Source organism: Protopterus annectens, chromosome 1.part0 (assembly GCF_019279795.1).
Source record: "Protopterus annectens isolate FY-2018-M chromosome 1.part0, PAN1.0, whole genome shotgun sequence".
NCBI classification, from domain to species: domain Eukaryota; kingdom Metazoa; phylum Chordata; order Ceratodontiformes; family Protopteridae; genus Protopterus; species Protopterus annectens.
Window position 1 is genome coordinate 670435647 of NC_056725.1, and position 20457 is coordinate 670456103.

The window sequence follows — 20457 nt, forward strand, 5'->3', positions numbered from 1 at the left end:
AGACTTTGTATTGATATTATATATACTCTGATATGTTCCATTAGAGCGTACATTTTAAGGGTATCTTTATTTAAAAAGGGTAATGCTTTACAATTAATACCCAGTCCAGCAACATGTTTATGATTCAGAATCAACCACTTGGGTGACCATTTAGGACTAGACATATCAAAGTTAACCACTCTTAGAATTCTATTAGCATTTATTATTAAATAATATGCTTCAAAATTCGGTAATTCTAAACCACCCGTTTTTCGGAGTCATCAGTTTATCATAGGATATCCTAGTTTTTCTAGTTTCCCATACAAATCTACCTAATTACGTATGAAGTTGTTTGAAGAATTTCCTAGAAATTTGGACTTGAGTAGCTCTAAAGATATGTAATATTCTGGGAAGTATGTTCATTTTAATAATTGAGGTCTTTGCCATTATTGGTAATTTCAAATTATTCCATCTTTTTAAATCAGACACTTTATGCTCCCAAAGTAACTTAACATTATTCACATAAAAGTCTCTGTTGTCTGTTGAAAATACAATACCCAAATATTTTATTTTTTCTTCGGATTTTACCTGACCTACCAATGGTAAAAGCAAAAAGTGTGTAGGTGTCTTTAAAGGAAATAACTTAGTTTTTCTAAAATTTATTTTGTAATTGGCTATTTTTGCAAAGTCATCCACTGCCTTTAGTATTTTCTTGGTATCTGAAACAGGTGTCGTACAGTAAATATTTAGATCATCCGCAAAAGCAGCCATAGAAATTTTCGTACCATATATTATAGGGGCATTGTGATAGATATTTTGTTTGATATGTAGAAATAAAGGTTATAAATATAGATTGAATAATATAGGAGATAACGGACATCCTTGACGGGTACCATTCTTAATTTGTATTCTTTTTGAGAGATTTTTATTAATAACTAGATTTGTATAGGGATTATTATATAGTTTTTTTAATGTTAAAATCAAGTCATGAGGTATATTAAAATATGATAAAATATCAAACAAAAATTCTAAATTAACTCTATCAAAAGCTTTTTGCGCGTCGATTATAAGTGCATAAGCATTAAAATTTCTGTGAGTGGCATAAGAGAAATGCTTTTTCTAAAAGGGAACCTAGATAAACAGGAAAAACAGATAGCCGAGAAGTTATACAGAATATAAACTAATAAGGACAGCAATCAAGATGAGACATTTAGAAAGTTTCCCCACAGAAACATATCAGGAGACTGCAACAGCCTAACTATATAGAAGCCACTGTGGAAAGAATGTATCATGTGAGAAAAACCTGTATGGGAACAGGACACACAAAGCATTCTTATTTGGTCTGTACATATATATGACCAAGGAATGGCTGAGAGCAAGAACTGTGGAGATCCATGACACAATGTAGACATTAAACTTGCTAAAAATCTATTAATGGAAGCTATAAACAGAAAGTAACTTAAAACGTTATAATATAGCACACTGAAAAACTAATAGTTGTCACTTTCATTTTATCACAGATACTTCTTCAGGCTGTGTTCATCATTAAATTACTAAATAAATATATTCACAAGCTCTAAATCTATCAGCGCTCTAAATATCTTCTGTTTCACATTTTTAAAGTTAACACCATTAATGCCAGAAAACTGACAAGCATCTAATTTTACTTGTCACTTGTAATCTTTGTATTCTATTGTATTTCTCAAATGTCCTCCTTTAATGATAAACAGGGATAAATCTATTAGAAGGTAAATCTAGGATGTTAGAAAAGCGGCATCAGTGAAAGTTGCACTTCAGATGAAAACAGTAATGCCACAGGGATGGATGGATACCTGACAGAATTGCCTGAAGTTGTAGCTGAAGAGGTGATAGATTCCCAGGAGGGGTTCATCAGAAATGTAAAAGAGATGACAATATGACTACTAGAAACAATGTCAATGTGACAAGCAGTTGTATTTCCTAAAAGGAAAAGAATCAGATGATCTTGAGAACTACTGGCCATTATTTCCAATGAAGGTAAAATTTCCCTTAAATTTGACACCCATTTCAATCTAACCATCAAAACCGTCAATAAAAAGCTTGTCTCTCTCTATAAAGTAAAACACTTTCTCACTCCTCACGCTAAAATTACAATTGCCAGCACACACCTACTATCAACTCTTTTCTATGCCTCCCCCCTTTTTACAAACCTAAACAAGACAACCCTTAACAAACTTGCTTCTTGTTACAATCACATAGCTAGATTTGCCACAAATTCCACCTTTAGAACGCACCACTGCACTAACTTGAAGCAACTAGGGTGGTTAGAGTTTTCCAGCTAACTCCATTTCAACCAACTCAAAATGGCTCACCAGATACTGTATCACCCAGAGAAAACACCAGCTCTGGAAAACATCATTCACCCCTATATTAACCTGCAATCTTTACGCTCCTCCAATAAGATCTTAGCTCAAACTACCAAAGCCAATAATTCTGCTGGGGATTCTCTATTCTCAAACTTTGTAGGTAAAATGTGGAACTCCCTACCGACCATGCTCACCTCAGAACCTTCACTCCTACAATTCAGAAAAAGCTTAAACCCCATCTCAATACTGTCTGGCAATGTCCCTGTTCCAAACCTGATTAACCACTATCATTTACCCTTCTCTTACCTCACTATCCTTAACCGCTTTTTAACAAGCCGCCTCGCCTTTGTAACTGACCTATGTTTTTTTTTTATATGCTGCTGTTATTTTTTTCCCAAGATGTGATGTATCTTTATATTGTATTTAGAACTCAACTATCTTCCTTTTTTGCATTAACAATGTTCATATGTCTGTTATGTACCTGGAGCTTTTCTTCCCGGGCCTCCGCTGAAAATGGACATGTCCAGTCGGACTCTCCCGGTTAACAAATGTAAAATAAAAATAAATAAATAAGGTAAGCTTTAAGATGCTCATGAAAGCAATGGCCAGACTAGAGGGAATAATACCTGGACAGGTGGGAGATGGCAGGTAGGGTCCATGACAAGTAAAACCACAGGGGTTTAGTGATAGGGGATGCTATCCTTTCTAGGTAAGTTATAAAAGAATTAGGCAAAAGGCTGATATTATGTAATGTGACACAAGGGTGCATTTTATTCTGAGGAATGGGATTTCCTACTGCATGTTTTGAACAAATACGGGTTGGTTTAAGGTCTATACGAGGGCATTATGCAACAAGCTACCTATATGTTCATTATGGGGTGCAGTTGTATAAGTCAAGTGGCACTGAACTTCCAGTTGTTTTCTGTAATGTCAGAGTCAGATGGGTTTCAAGGGGTGCAGCCTGGATTTTTGGATGTGTGCACTAAATCCCAGTGTACAACGCACATTAACTGACATTTGGTACATGGAGGCTATTTATGTACCAGCCCTTTACCTTACAGCATGCCATTATTCACATGGCTGAGCATGGAGTGGTATGGGTCTTCATGTAGGTCTATTTTTAGTATTGCAATTGTTTATAGGTTCTATTGTTCAGGGAAGAAAATATGGTTCACTGTTATTCTGCAAAACACAGAACAACAGCTATTAATGTTTATTTATTTGACTTGTTTAATTAGCAGGTGACTTGTCCTAGGACCTTTTTCAGCCATGCCATATGCTGAAAGACAGCACAGCACTGAATGTGTTACATTTGTTATCATGGTGAATAGACATAACATGCAAACACCTCAATATATAAAGATTTACAATCATGCTTCTAATATCAGGTACAACAAACAAGGCATACTCAACAGTTCCATAGTTTCAGTATTTACAGTTTTGTATTTTACATTTCCTGTTTGTTTTATGCATTGCTTTATTTTTCATTTCATGTTTGATGATATGGGTCAGTGCAGTGCACTCCACCTGCTGGAAACAAACAAACTTATTCTTTGTTTGCAACACTTAATGAAACATATCAATTGCACAAAGATTTGAAAAATATTACACAGTGTCCATCTGTAACCAGATAGGCCCACATTCCCTTTTCAGGGTCAGCCCAGGAGCAATGTCTGATTAAATAATTTACACAAGGTTACAAAGTAGTGTAATGAAAGCTAAGGGAATCAAACCCTGTACCACACTGATTATAGCTCATAGCCTTCACCTTCAGCACCACCAATCCTACATGAAATGTGGAAACCCCTGTATTCTTCTAATCAGAAGGAAAGTTGTACTCACAATATAGAAAAGCGTTAGCTGAAAAATGTCTCTGTAACTCCTCACCCTCCTACCAACAATCACCAAAGTTTAATTTGGTGTCACCAAATAAAAGTCCCCTGTAATGATTGCTTCAAGACCAGTGTCCCACTTACTGCCTCAAACTATAAGGCATTTTTCCACAAAAGAATAGTACTTCATGCCCAGTGTTCCACGCCAAATTTGAGGTTGCTGTAAATTTCCCCATATGTTGATCATAAAACTGCATGTATTACATGAGCAAAGTCTATGTGCCTACAATAGTGATGCTGACATAAAAGGGGAGCACACTCATCAGCAATGTTGCATGTATTCTATCTGACATTGACACATATACAAATTTTATTAATATCTAATATCATCTTATTAATAAACAAGGCATGCCTTTAAAAGAAAGCTACTGTAGTAAATATTATGATATTCACTTCACTACACAAGAAATATTCCACTTTTTGAATGCCTGCCATAGCAAACATGACACAGCTTCCTCTGTAATTCCTGCAGTACTGATACTAACGTATAGATGGCACTGTGGTATGGATCATCTTTGGACTACTCAGCAGGTTGTAAAATGGGGGTAAAATGCTCAAGTCTATAACAGAAATAAATACCTCCTCCAAAAGACTTGTCACTTGCGGTGTACCCCAGCTTCAATCATTGGGCCACTTTTCTTTGGTATTTACTTCTCAGAAGTCAAAAGCAAATGTGCAGCATCTATGCCTGACTATCTTCGCAGATGACTGTAAAGCTAACGTCTTCATAATCTACCCGGAGGTGAGCAAGATCCGCCAGAGCCCCTCCCCTCCAACAAAAACAGTTGGTATCAAAACCTGGAGTAAACCTAAATGCCAAAAAATGTACAATAGTATCCTTTGGCAAGAAAGGCAACCTATGTAACTATCATACTGACCCCTGAATGTTGATTCCCATAGGCGGGATCTGGAAACATTGGTTTACAATGAGCTCTTTTTCAATCATCACATATCCATTACTGAAAGGAAGTCATTTTTAATCAAACAGCTTATATCTAAAGGCATGGAATCCAGGTCCAACAATGTAATCATGCCACTGTATTTGGCTCTAATTAGGCAGTCATTGAACAGAGTGCTTCTTCTGGTATGCGTCTGTCCAAACACTTGGCACAACTGGAATGACCACAACTTCCCACTAAAAAGCTACCTATATGTTCATTATGGGGTGCAGTTGTATAAGTCAAGTGGCACTGAACTTCCAGTTGTTTTCTGTAATGTCAGAGTCAGATGGGTTTCAAGGGGTGCAGCCTGGATTTTTGGATGTGTGCACTAAATCCCAGTGAAAGGGCTTAGATCATAATAACTCTACAGAATGTTTCAAATCTTTGTCTCTCTGCTCTGTATCATACAGGTTACTAAGAGTTGACCTCTGCCTCATGTATAGTGCCTCAACAGAGCCTGTCCTGTCAGAGCTGTTACACATTCACAAGTCAGATGGTAGGATAAACACCCAATTAAGCGATCTCAAACCTTTTCTTCAACATAAAACAGGACACATTTGAGTAATAGCTATGTCTCACAGAGAATACCCCTTCTGTGGAACAATCTTCCATTCCACATAAAGCAAAGTACTTTTCTTATTTTATTCCAATGAAATTTACATAACTTGATAGGAAACCATAAATTCAACCCTGGCTTAGCAACAATGTCCCTGATAGAAAGAGACAACAAGTTATGTCTCAACATATCCTTGTCCTGCCTGCAATGGGTTATTCCTACACAAAATACACAGGCTACACAAAGATACCACAGGAGTTGTAAGGTTGTGTTTGTAATGTTCCAAACAGATCAATAACCTATTAAGTACCTATGAACCTGTGATGAGAGTCATTAACATAGAAGGTTTCTGAATCTCTTTACCCATTCCTGGCATACTTTGTCAGTTTCTGACACAGAGAAAACTGACTGTCATGCATACTCTGCCCCTGCCTCACATCATTCTGAGGCCAGAGCAAACAAAAGGGTATGTATTCTAGTCCTTTTTAGTTCACAGCTTACTGAACCAATTTACTATAAAATTTCAGAGACATGATAGACCAGGTAATATGATCTTTATTCTCTCACCTTTGGATGAGTGTGCTTATAACTATTAACTTACACTCTGTAATAGGATGCATTCATTTTATGACATTGTAGAGGTGCATGGCATTTTAAACATGTCTCAGGAAATGGACGCTTATCAGACCTATAGAATATTTCATGTCTGTCGCTCTTTTTTTTACTTTGAACCAGGAATCTAAGAAAATGTGGCTTTGGTTAATATAAACAGCAAATTCAGTGTATGACAGAAATACAACCAAATAGTCAGATTGACTTAAAGAATTATTCAGCAATGTTAGATTCCATCACTATTGTTTATCCCACATATAGCACATATTCCTCCTAATAATTCTGCACCTATAATAACTTTGAGGACAGGTTTCATACACATCCTCACAGTGTTTCATAAGAGATACATTATTACATTGATTTACATTCCTCTGGGCTGATCTGAACTTCTAAATATGAAATTAATAAATGTCAACAAAGCCTCATGCATGTATACAAGTGGTGATCATAAGTATGAAACTCAACAGCAGGAGTCTTCAAATTAAAAAAATAAATAACTGAGATTCAGGGGACAAGACAACAACATGAAAAATGTTACTATTACACATTAATAATATTTTTTGGAAGGAGCAAGCTTTCCTGTATCACATAACTCCAAGATCACTATACCTCAGACAAAATGGGAATTCTCCAAAACATAACAAGTTAGTATACATTCTCTGCAATCTCTCTTGAGTTTTTTGTAGTTCCAAGGATCACACTTGCTGTCCTCACACTTGCAATGGGAGCCCATACAAATGTTCTATTTACTTCGTTAGGGACATATACAGTCTGCAGGTACCACACATTCGGCAAACAAGTGCTGCACGGTAATGATGTGTCACTTGGCTTTCTTCATATGAATAGATGGTTCCTTTAATCAATGTTTGTACTTGAGATTTACCAACTATGTTTGTGGTCTATAGGTACCTATATATTTTTTCACTGTGTTATCTATTATGCAAATACCTGTCAATAACACATGTCTTCTTTTGTTTATTTAGCTTTTAATTTGTTTTTCAATTCCTGCTGCATCATGGAGCCCTCCTTTCATTTACCTGCTCCCTTGTTTGGCAACAATATAGGTTCATAGGTTCATAGGTAGGTATTAGGCTATCTGCCCAAGGGCATTTATAAGCCTAGCCAGAGTGTGTCAGCTTTCGCCGCCCCACTGATTAACTGATCCTCTGTCAAGCAGAGCCAGTTAAGTGATCCCAGGGGTGTACTTTCTGAAACTGTTATCTACTGTACTCTGTACTCTGAACTTCTTTGCATGATAGGCCATGTTATGCACATCACCTTTCCTCATTTTCCTGGTTCGCTATGCCTTCATTTCTAGGTATGTTGCTCCATCTGATACATTCACAGCACATGATTCTTATTCCTTCTATCAGTTCCTTAGGTATCTGATGCCATTTGGTGAGTGCAACAAGGCAGCATGTTTGTCATTTCCTTTGCACAATGCTACACTATCCGTTTTGAATCCAGCCCCTGTAGATGGCATTATCTTTCCAACACAGTATATGTTCACTTGCATACAAAAATGTAGTCTGCATTCTTGAACTAGTTAGGCTTTTATGTTGTCAACTTGCTTTGTTTTGCAGTGAGCCTTAGACTTCTTACCTATTTTGCTGAATAGATACCACTGGCAGCTTTTCTAACTTGTATGAGGGCAAGCCATAGTGGGCTCATCTACTGACTAGTGCTGGTCCCTCATAATAGCGTCTCACCCCCCAGATCCTCAATACAAGAGCATAAAAAAGGACTTTGGCTTGCTGTAGAAAGCCAATTGGCTTCCTACAGTACAAAAAACAATCACTGCCTCTCCAAATCCACCCCCCAGCTCTTCACATGAAGAGTAAAGAAAAAAAAAATTGGCTTTTACTGTAGAAAGCTGACTTCCTAGAGATACACACCTGCTTTGTTTGCAACTGTAAAGCCCTAAAGTGCCTTTATGTACCACCATTTTGATAAAAAAAACTAGATCTGTTCCCATCAGCCTATACTTGCTTTGCTTCTGCCTGAGAGCATGTGGCTTCAAAGTTAATTCTATTACTTAGCAGGGCACAAAGGCCAAAGTATTCTGCATGGCGAAGTGGGGAACATGCATATGTATATATATATATATATATATATATATATATATATATATATATATATATATATATATATATATATATATATATATATGTGTGTCTACTTTACATCACCTAAAACCCATTTTACTGACTTTCATTTCACAGAGACCAAATCACCTAATTTCAAAATACTGAAAACGCATTTGACTGAATCTCATTTCACTGAAAGCTTACAATGCTAAATTTCAAATGACTATATATTAAACCATAGACACACATACTCACAATACTAATATCTACTTCTTTCTAGAACTTAAAAACTACTTACTTACCCTCTTAACAGAAACCAGACAATATAAAATCAAACTAAGTGGGGGGCTACGCCCTCCACCCCCTCCAACTATATATACTAACTCCAGGATTGCATTACAGTGGGGAAAAGGGCATATATCTTTTATTTGCCTTACAGTACTCTACACGCTGCCACTACTCCTGGGAACACACAATACATCTGCCATATTACTTTAGATACTTCCCATAAAATTGTAAAGAGACATACCTACATTTAAGAACAGTACAACACTACTTTCTACATGACAATCTGTATTCTGACAGCACTGTAAGTTTCAGACATTATTTTTTATCACAAACAAGTCACAGATAAATGGAAACCCACATCATGCCTGTGGGTCACAATTCAGTGAAATGAGATTCGGTCTCGATGAAATGAAAGTCAGTCAAATGGGTTTTAGGTGATGTGAAGCAGAACCATATATTCATATATATATATATATATATATATATATATATATATATATATATATATATATATATATATATATATATATATACTATAGACACACACAGACACGCACACATATATTTCAGACCATTTGACTGATTATGTTTGATTATCCATTACTAGGTGTGCAGTCCCCTGATTAAATGACTTTGTCAAGGTCACAAGGTAAGGAAATGAAGGCAGAGGGAGTCAAACCTTATTCACAGGGAATGGCTCATTAACAGCTCAGAGCCTTAGTCCTTTGTACTAATTTACCATCCCTAGCCTCTACTAACCAGTGATAGATATAACTAGTTACTGCTACAAAACGCTATATAGTTTGGTAAAATGTCTGAAGTGCCATGGATTTGAAATCTATTTGTTTAGAAGCCTTTGCATATTTTGATCAAATCCTAAATACTGTAACTGTACTTGTAAGAAACTGGTGAAAAAAGAAATGCTGCTATGCCTTTTAATGGCAGTTATTACCTTCTGAGGGATTGATGCAGGATGATTTTCTACAATGAGTCGCTTGAGGTAGTGAAGCCAAAGTCGCTTTTCCTCTTGATTCTTTACCTGCAAAGATACATTTTGTAAAAACACGTATAAGCATTTGGTATATTAGTGAAACAACAGTGCAGTCTCTGCAGGAAGATTAAGCAGATATCCTGAACAAAATCAATATTTCCATTAAACATGATGTATTTATATAATGAAATCATTATGTTGTTATCAGACAAACTCTTATCTAATGTCTGTGTTTGTGAGTATTTCAAAAAGCATACTAAAGCTGCATTTCTACTGCATATCACTCAACTACAGATTAAGATTGCTAGATTTATAGTTAACTTCGGCCTCAAAAGCATTCTGAATCATGTCTGATATGTGTGGTCTTCCTGAAGTTCAGCAAGGCCTGTGACTCAACCTCATGCTGACAGCTGCTAGGAAATGAACTGCTGCACAGTGCACTTGTGGGAGACAGAGGGTTGAAGTGACTGGGTCCAGAACTCTTAATTATTATATATTTTTTTTGCTAGTATTCTGAAGGAATTGATCTAAGATCAGTATCTTTACTAATGAGGATAGGATGGAGAGACTATGAAAAAAACTGAGAAGGGACTAGAAAGGTAATAGTAAAGCTTAAGGTTAAAGAGTGCAAACAGTACTACACTTGGACCCTATTCAATGGCAACACTCAGATCTGCTCTGGCTATTGGCCCTATGGCCTATATAAGCCTAGCCAAAAAGGTACCCTGGCTTTCGCCACCCAAGAAAATTATTTTCCTGTGCCACTGTCGAGCAGAGCCACAGAAGTGATCCCCAGGTTGAATTTCCTATCTCCCATCCAATCATCAAGATTTTTCTTGAAGAGTGCTAATGAGGAGCTTTGTTTGATATAGATAGGTAGTTTGTTCCTGAGTATGTGAAGTCTCTGGGACAGGAATCTATCCCTCCAGCATGTTCTGTTTATTGTGGTGACAGGGTTTAGGTCCCTAGAGCATGTAGCTCTGAGGGATTGGGATTTCTTTAAGTGGAGCATGTCCAAAAGCTCTGGGTTTGACATAGCTTTGTATGTTAGGCAGAGATCACCTCTGACTAGGTGATATGCGATGGAGTAAAGCAGGAGGTTTTTGAGATGGTCTGCATCGGGCATCTGTTTGAGGCTGGTAATCCTCTTTGTGAGGTGTTTCTGCGGCCTTTCCAGTTGTTGTAGATGTCTTGTGAAGTACATACCAAAAGGGGCATTGTACTCTATAATGGGTCTAATGAGTGATGAGTAGAGGGGATCAATGACCTCTTTTTTCCTGGATGAGAAACCGTTTGTGATGAGGTGTGCCATGTAGAAGGATTTCCTGACTACTGTGGCAATGTGATTATCAAAGGAGAGACTACTGTCCACCTATGTCCCAAGGTCTCTTATCACACTTTTGGTATTAAGTAGACTACCACCTATGTGGTAGTTCATGGGTAGAGAGTTTTTACCAAAAGGGATGACAATGCACTTTTTGGCATTGAGATTGAGGCCATGGCTTTGACACCAGGCATGTGACTCAGCGAGGCTCTTTTGTAGGATGTCCACATCTTTTGGAGTTTTGATTATGGCTCCTAGTTTGCAGTCATCTGCAAACTTCATTAGCCAAAGACCTTCTGTGTTAGCCTGTACTTCACACACAGATATAATACATGCACAGAGCTTTGCTAAGATGTGTTTTAGCATCTGGAAGCTATAAAACTATTTCAAAAACTTCCACTCTTCTAGGTTAGCAATTAATTCACCCCTAAGGAAAATACAGTAGGATTCCTAGTCCTGTTTTTCACAGACATTTTGTCTCTGGCTTCAATCAGAACTGTAAGATAAAATCTTTATGGCCTAAACCAGGTAATTTTAGTTCAGACTATTTTTGAAAGTTTGCTGGAGTGAGATTAACCTCTTCTCTTCCAGTATCATCTGTTACAATATATTCATTTCAACAGTTACAATACAGTCCAGCAGGACCCACTGTTGGCACATATTTAACACAAGCAGCTTTGCAAATACATTTTCAGCATAAGCACCTGTACAAATAAGTTTGATATACAAATGACATATAATTCTTTACAAAAGTCCAGCTAGCTATGCTGGCATATGCTATACATCCACTGCCCTACTTCTCCTGGCACAACTGGCAATACCTCACATCATCACAATCATTATGAACAGCAAGGATGTGAAGACAGGAGGGAACACAGCTGGCAGACTAGAGAGACCGGCAACTCTCTGAATCAGTGAGTGTACAGTACAGTTGTGTACACCTACCATAAATGTAGATGTTCGAGTGTCTTCACTGTTGCAGCCATAACTGTTGGGTGCTCCTGCCGGCAGGCAGCCCGAGGTCGGCCAGAATCCCAAAGTCTGGGTCCGGCGTCGGCTGTATAAGCTAGTACCCTGATGTCAGTACGCTTTGGTACATAGCCCTCAGCCGACGCCATCTTCTCCAGCCTTTCTTGCCCTAGATGTCAGAAGTCCCCAACAAATCAAAAATGAATCCAACAAGGAAACACAAATACACCACAAAAAAGGAAAAGAGAGAAAACAGAGGGGATAGGAGGGAGGAAACCTCGACTGCAACAGTGAAGACACTCAAACATCTACATTTATGGTAGGTGTACACAACTGTACTATGTTCTTCGTGTTTCACTGTTGCAGTCATAACTGTAGGGTGGAATCCCAAAGCAGTGTAAAAGGGAGGAGGCTTTAGATAGAAGAAGGGAGGCAAGAATACCCTGCAAGACAGCAGAGGCAAAGCCTGCCCTGGACTTAGAAACAAGGAGATTGTAGTGCTTGGAAAAAGTATGCACAGAACTCCAAGTGGCAGCTTCCAAGATATCCTTGGTAGGGACTCCTCTGAGGAAAGCTGTAGAAGTGGCAGCTGCTCTAGTAGAGTGACTTCTAATGGTACCTGGAAACTGTTTCCCATGATGAGTGTAACAAAATCTGATTCCATAAGCAATCCATTTGGAAATAGTTTGTTTAGAAATAGGTTTTCCAAGAGAACTGGAGGCAAAGGAAACAAACAATTGGTTAGACTTTCTGAAATCTTTAGTCTTGTCCAGGTAAAATCGTAACTGTCTGTGCACATCTAATGAATGCAAAATCCTTTCCCCTTTATTTTGAGGATTTGGAAAGAAAGTAGGAAGGTGAATTGTCTGATTTAAAGCCACTTTCGAAATCATCTTAGGCATGAAAGTAGGATTGGTCCTCAAGGATACTCTGTCCTGATGGAAAATAAGGTATGGTTCCACAGCCATGAGAGCTTGCAACTCTGAGACCCTTCTGGCAGAGGTCAATGCTAACAAAAGAACAGTCTTCCAGGATAGAAACTTAATATCTGAAGATGCAGCAGGCTCAAAAGGAGGCAAAGTAAGTTTTTCTAAAACATAATTAAGATCCCAGGCAGGGACAGGAGGGGTCCTTGGAGGCCGCAAATTTTTAGCCCCTCTCAAGAACTGCTTCACCAAAGGATGAGAAAAACAGGGGATCAGAACTGAAATGCGCAGATATAGCAGAAGCATGAATCTTAATGGAAGAAAAGGAAAGTCCTTTAGATAAAAGTTCCGAAAGGTAAAGCAAAATAGAAGAGAGATCAGGTACCTGAGGATCAGAGCCTCGGTCCTTCATCCAAATAGAAAACCTCTTCCATTTAGAGGCATAGGATTTCCTAGTGCTAGGCCGTCTAGCTTCCAAAAGAACATCCAAAACTTGTTTGGGAAGACTAGAGGGAATCAAATTCCTTTGAAGAGCCAAGCTGCCAGGCAAAGGGTCTTGAGATTGGAATGTAGTAACTGACCCTGATGCTGGGACAGAAGTGAAGGGTTCAGTGGGAGAATCCAAGGAGGCCCCGAGAACAGGTGCTTTAAAGTTGGATACCAAAACTGTCGAGGCCAATTTGGAGCAATCAAGATGAGGAACTTGGGCTTGTCCTGTTTTATTTTCAGTAATACCTTAGGTAGTAGAGGAAGAGGAGGGAAGGCATATGCTGAAAGGCTTCTCCAGCTGAAGGACAGGGCATCCACTCCCCAAGCTGTTTTGTGGAAGGACCTGGTGCAAAAGCGAGGCAGCTGATGATTGAGATGGGATGCAAACAGATCTATCTGGGGACATCCCCAAACTGCAGTAATCCTGTTGAACAAGTTGGTGTCTAGCATCCATTCGTGAGGATCTGAAATGTTTCTGCTCAGGCTGTCTGCTAAGAGATTCTGTTTCCCTGGAATGAATTGAGCCTGGAGATGTAGATTCAAATTTAGAGCTGTGTCCCATAAACCCATAGCTAGTCTGCAAAGGGGGTATGAATGAGAACCCCCCTGCTTGTTGATGTACCACATGACCGTGGTGTTGTCTGTGCGAATTAGCAGAGGGCCTGGTTGTAAAAGGTTCTTGAAGGCTAGAAGGGCATTTTGAACTGCCAACATTTCCTTCTGATTGATGTGCCAGTGAAGATGGTCCTTTGTCCAGGTTCCCTGCTGGCAATTGTCGAGAAAGTCTGCTCCCCAAGCATAATCCGAGGCGTCCGTGGTTAGGATTTGAGTAGGTTGAGGAAGACAAAAAGGTTTTCCTTCGTTTGAAGTGCATGCCCTGGACCACCAGAGGAACTCCTTCTGAAGGCAGGGGATCAGAGGAATCAGAATATCCAGATCGTGGTAATGCTGTGACCATACACTTTTCAAATACCATTGAAGCTTTCTCATGTGAAGCCTTGCGTTTGGAATCAACAGAATGCAGGAAGCCATGTAGCCCAGAGCCTGCAGGAATTTCCTTGCAGTGAGCTGAGATAGAGTTGCCAACGTGTTGAAAGTAGAAGCCAGCTGAGTTTGTTTTTCTGGAGTGAGGAAGGCCCTTTGTAAGGTTGTATTTAAGAGGGCTCCCAAGAATACCATTTGATGAGAAGGGATCAAATGTGACTTTTTTATGTTCACTGAGAATCCCAGTAGGAGGAGAAGACGTTGAACAAAGTCCAGATGTTGAAGCAGAAGATCTTTGCTGTCTGCCTGAATAAGGCAGTCATCCAAATAGGGGTAAATCTGGATCCCCTGAAGTCTGCAGTAAGCCACTACTGGTGCCAGGCACTTGGTGAAGACTCTGGGCAGTAGATAAACCAAAGGGCAGAACAGAGAATTGAAAGTGCCTCGAACCTGCCTTGAACCTGAGGAATTTCCTGCGTTCTTGTCTGATGGGAATATGTAAATAGGCTTCCTTTAAGTCCAATGTCACCATCCAGGCGTCCTGAGAGAGCATTGGAATTAGCTGTTGCAGAGTAAGCATCTTGAACTTTGGAATTTCCAAAAAGGTGTTTAACACAGAAAGGTCCAGAATAGGTCTCCAAGAGTTTTGTTTTCTGGGAACCAGAAACAGTCTTGAATAAAACCCTTTTCCCATTTCCGAGAGTGGAACAGGCTCTATGGCTCTCATGGCCAGAAGAGCATCCACTTGAGTTAAGGCCTCTGACCATTGAAGTTTTGGCAGATCTGGCCAACCGTGAGTCCTTGGCAAAGTGTGAAAGTGGAATTTGTAACCTTTTAAAATCACGTCCAATACCCATCTGTCCTGGGTGATATGAGTCCAATTTCTGTAAAAAAGAGACAGTTTTCCTCCGAGAGGGGCGTCCAGGTGAAGGGGTCCTGAAGCCCAACCGAGAGAGTCATTGAGTTTGCTTTCTTTGAGATAGGGATCTGTCTTCTCCCCTTCTAGGTGAAGAAGCAGTCCATTGTCTAGATCTGTAAGAGGCCTGGCCTTGACCACGACCTCTGGAGCGCCTATATCTTCCCCTTTGAGGCCTGTCAGACGTGGGAAAGGACCAATTTTTAGAGGGCCAATTCCTGGAAAATCTAGGAGGCTGAACTTGCAAGAAATCTTTTACAGTCTGCATAGACTTTGCCTTTTCTTCCATCTTTTTAATAACTTCCTCAGCCTTAGATCCAAAAAGAACATCTTGTTGAACAGGGGCATCTAATAACTTAGCCTTAATCTGTTCAGGCAAACTTTGTTCACGAAGCCAGGCATGTCTCCTAATAACAGTACCAGAGGCAGCAGCCCTGCAAGAAGCATCCAAAGCATCAAAACCACAATGTAAGCTATGCTTGTTAACCTGTTCAGTAGCATGCAAAACATCCTGAAGTTCCTTATCCTCTGCACAAGCAGGAAGGGAAGCAAGCTTTTGCTTCAAAACAGACAAAAGAAATTGCTGATATTTAAACATATGAAACTGGCAATTTAAAGCCCTTACAGACAGGGTAGCAGAAGTATATACCTTTTTCCCCACCTGTCTAAAGCACGAGAATCCTTCTCAGAGGGAATAGGATTTTTAGAAGTAGCAACCTTAGCAGCCTTAGAGCCCTGAGAAATAGTTTCAGGATCCGCAGAAGGGTTTTAAATAAAAATAAATGAGAGTCAGGAACCCTATAAAATCTATCAGGCTTAGAAGGAGCAGGAGGCATGGAATCAGGATTCAAATTAGCCTCAGAAAAGCATCATCTACAATGTCCAAAACAGGAGGGATAGCTAAAGGCCTATGCTGAGGAAGAAGAAGAAATTCTCTAAGCCTCTTCTTGGAAGCAGAATATTCCTGTCCTTCCCAATGAAAATGTTCCCTCATCTCATGCAAGGTTTCCCCAAAAGAAAAATCCTCAGGCGGAGAGGCCGAGGGTAAAGAGTCCTCAGCATCCGAATCCTCATAAGGGGGAAAGGAATAGTCCTGATCTGAGGAAGAAGCAGAAGATACAGAAGCCTGGTCAGAGGAATCCAGAGTAACATCCTGTCGAGGCCTTTTCTCAGGAGGGGGGAGAGAACCCCTAATCATTGTAAGCAAATCTTCAGCCATCCTCAATAATTGCTTTTGTGTCTTGGGAGTAGATTCAGAAGCAGCTTGAGCTGGAACTTTAGACTTAACAGGAGTCTTTGTCTTTGCCTTTGAAATAGTGATGTGAGTAGGCCTGAAAACCCCCTCAGAAGCCGGTACCTGCACAGCGGTTCCGGACCCATCTGAAGGAGCGACGTCCGAAGGTCCTGCAGCAGTTAAAATAGTGGGCCTTGATGGCTCCCCATGGGAGTCCGTATCGGCCATCGGTTCAGAAGTGGCGGACGACAGGGGCTGCAAAAGCGCCTCACTGACGACAGCCAAACCGGACGCTGGCTCCAGCTGCAACGAGTCCTGTTTGGACCTCGGAGGCCTGTCTTTGTCTTTGCACTTCTTTTGGACTCCGGTAGTGTCCGACGACATTCTATAATTGAAGCGTCTGCCAAAATAATTTAAAGCCCAATCGTACCTGCGCTTGATAGTACGAGAGTTGAACCTGGCACAGAACTGACAACAAGAAACGTCGTGGTCAGGGCCTAAGCAAGGTAGACAGTAAGAGTGGAAATCTTTATGAGGTATTTGTTTCCCACACGCTATACAATTATTAACTTTTTCTGACATCGGAGGAACAAGAAAAAGATTCTAACGGGTACTTAGCTTTGAGAAGAGAAGTAAGAACTTCGGACCGACAACAACCAAATACGCTGTTCGAAAATCGCCAACCAATGACTTGCGAGCTGCTTTCCACCGCACAGCAAGAAAGACTGGAGAAGATGGCGTCGGCTGAGGGCTATGTACCAAAGCGTACTGACGTCAGGGTACTAGCTTATACAGCCGACGCCGGACCCAGACTTTGGGATTCTGGCCGACCTCGGGCTGCCTGCCGGCAGGAGCACCCAACAGTTATGACTGCAACAGTGAAACACGAAGAACATCTATAACTAAATGATGGCTGCTGACTCACAGAATGAACTTCTAGAACTGGGCATGGAAGAGACATCATAAAGTCATTTAAAAGGGTGTAGAAGAGGTAGAGAAAAGTAAAACATAAATGGATGGAAGGGAGGCTGTGGAATGTTAAATGCTCTTAAAGGGCTGACTATTTACACTAACTGTATTTCTACACCATGAAGCAAATGGGAAGTAGTGTAATCTCAGATTTGTAATCAGAGGTGGTTCATGTGACTTTAACAATATTCATCATTTATTTAATCTGTAAACATTACATAAACCCCAAACAGCTCACGTATCATGATAGGATATACTGTAATTGTCATACTTTATTTTTGGCTTGAGCCTTTATTTTTATCTAGCTGCAAAACACTACTGTAAGATAAGCATATAAAACAACATAAACATTGGTGCTCTCACCTGAACAACATGTTGCTGCTTGGGAATGGTTAAGTCTGAAACTTTGAAACTCATGGGGTCTTTTAGGTTCTCAGAGAGGTTGAGATTGCAGCACTGAAAATATTACAAAAACAAACACAAGAATAGCAGTGAGAAACATATTGCACTATGCAGTAATTTGTAAAATCATCAGACGTGAGATGCAAAACAAACACTGTGAATTGCTACAATCTTCCTCTCATATGTAAAAAGAAATCATAAATACTTCAAAAATGCTTGTAAACAAAAAACTGTTTGCATAAATGAATGGTTCATTGAGTTGAATATTGTTTGTGACATCTTGCTGAAAAATGTTTACATTAATTTTGCAATAGCTCAATGTTTTATTCATAAACGGGTAAGCAGTATGTTTCTATGGCTTGTGTTTAGATAGGGGATTGCAATGTTGTGTTGTAGGTGTGCACTGTTTTCAATAAGAACAATAATGCTGGTGCAGCTTTTAAGTGTGTGCTACCAGTGATTCATTTGTCTTCTGAGATTTCCATTTTCTTCCTTCTGGTGTGGCTATGGAGTTGGTATTGGAAATGTACCAGAAATTATAACTATATAGCCTATCAGATGTTTTCCCAGTACCGCACTGAGTGCAAACTGCATGATGTTTCATTTGGTCAAGTGCAGGCTGCTTAATCTGAACTCCTTAGTCACTGTTTTTAGTTAGAAATTAATGCTTGGGCAGTATTTCAGTGTGTGGTGGCAGTAATTATTTTCTGAGGTTTTGCCTCTCTTCATGTTGGTGTATCTGTAGAATATTGATATATAACTTCCTGGGGGGGGGGGGGGCACAGGGTGAGGTGCAACTGCAAAAAAAAAAAAAAAGGATAACAGATTTACCTGACCTTTGCAGTTTGCAATATATATATATATATATATATATATATATATATATATATATATATATATATATATATCACAATGCCATACTATATAGTGAAGGGAGAAAATTGTTCCAACTTTCAGTGTATTTATCAAGTTTTGCTTTAAAGTTATTAAATTAAAAAGAGATTTTTAATATCACATTTTATTCACTACAAAAAATTTTGGAAATTCATGCTCTGATATCCATTTTATATTATTAAGACTTGTGATAAATGTTTGATGATGCTGGCAAAATGATGATAAACCAAATATCCAGTACCTTAGCAAATATATATGTTTCTATTCAACCCTGTTATCTATGACCACACTTATAGGTTCATAGGTTCATAGGTGTGTACTAGGCTAATGGCCCTGGAGCCTTTACAAGCCTAGCCCATAGGATTACCCTGGCATCGTGCCACCCAACCTTATTACATTTATCTGTAAGTAAGACTGAAAAAGAAAATTTATCTCTCCCTGTTCTTGTTGTTGGATTGTTTGCCTTGAAATTGTCTTTACAGTGTTATCTACCTAGTTGTTAAATTACATGTGGTAGCATTAGACTTCCAGCAATGTTTTTATGTGTTTTTACATTAAGAAGACTGTGGTTATTCATATAATGGCTGTAGATGGTGGCCTGGTCTATCCAAGTTGGGAAATGCACAATCTTGTTGTTTTATTGTGTAGTTGTTTTATTGGTCAGAAGTATAATTAGTCATTTTACTATGTCTGCAGTCCCTGTATTAATTTAACATACTTGGGTGTTAGCAGTGTATTGTAGGGTTACCACCTGTCCCTCTTTGCGAGGGACAGTCCCACTCTGGGCAATTGTGTCCTGAGAAAAAAACTAAAAAATGGCAAATGTCCTGAGATTTTTAAGACAAAATATATTTCTTAAGTTTTCATTAATAGTTGCATAGAACAGTTATTTTGTATCTGGAACACATAAATATTATATGAAATAGCATAAGCAACTCAAATGCTCAAAAATAAGCTTTTATTTTGGCAAAAAAGTGAAGTTCTGTCCTTTGCACTGGCCGTAGGTATGTTTTATCCTGCAAAATCTCACATTTCTGAAAAAAATGTCCCACTTTGGACATTTGAAAAGGTGGCAACCCTAGTGTATTGTATAGGCACACACACCTAGAAACTAGATTTTCCCTATGACACTACCTCTGAAACTGTACCCAATGACTCAGTGAACATAAAGCAACTACTTTGCATGTTGAAGAACATAGAGAAAGTAGTTTTCCTGTTTAGATGCACTTTCCCGAAAATTTTGCATTATACAACCTAGTCTATTCTCTAATCCCTAAAGCTTCTTGTTTAGTACTCTATTAAATCCTTATAGACCACACTGTTTTAGCTCACCTAACAAAGGACCTGACATCAAGGATATGCAATTTCCCAAATTCTCTGCAGTAATTCTGGTGGACATGGGATGCATTTAGATTATGTCACTGGAGGCACAACTCTCTCATACAAGCATGCAAAATAACAATCTGGTTGCCAGAAACACACAAGCTACACCCACCACGCATTGTATGCACCAGACACATAGACCAACATGTGCTCTGGCACTTAAACACAATCTTCCTGAAACCAAAAGAGCTCCCAGACATTCTACCAGATCAAAATTACCCTCTGCAAATCAAAAAGTACCCAACAGAAACAACCTCAAACACTACACTTACAGCT

General features: G+C 39.1%; 1 protein-coding gene across 3 annotated transcripts in view; it reads right to left on the reverse strand.

Moving 5' to 3' along the window:
• Nucleotides 1–20457, reverse strand: part of PLEKHG2 (pleckstrin homology and RhoGEF domain containing G2) — a 1701404-nt gene that overhangs the window by 266091 nt on the left and 1414856 nt on the right. For all 3 annotated transcript variants that reach the window (XM_044062076.1, XM_044062085.1, XM_044062066.1), the window contains exons 10-11: nt 17866–17958; nt 9653–9739 (exon numbers count right to left, since the gene is read on the reverse strand). In XM_044062076.1, coding sequence (XP_043918011.1) covers nt 9653–9739; nt 17866–17958 — 180 coding nt within the window. The remainder of the gene's footprint in view (nt 1–9652; nt 9740–17865; nt 17959–20457) is intronic.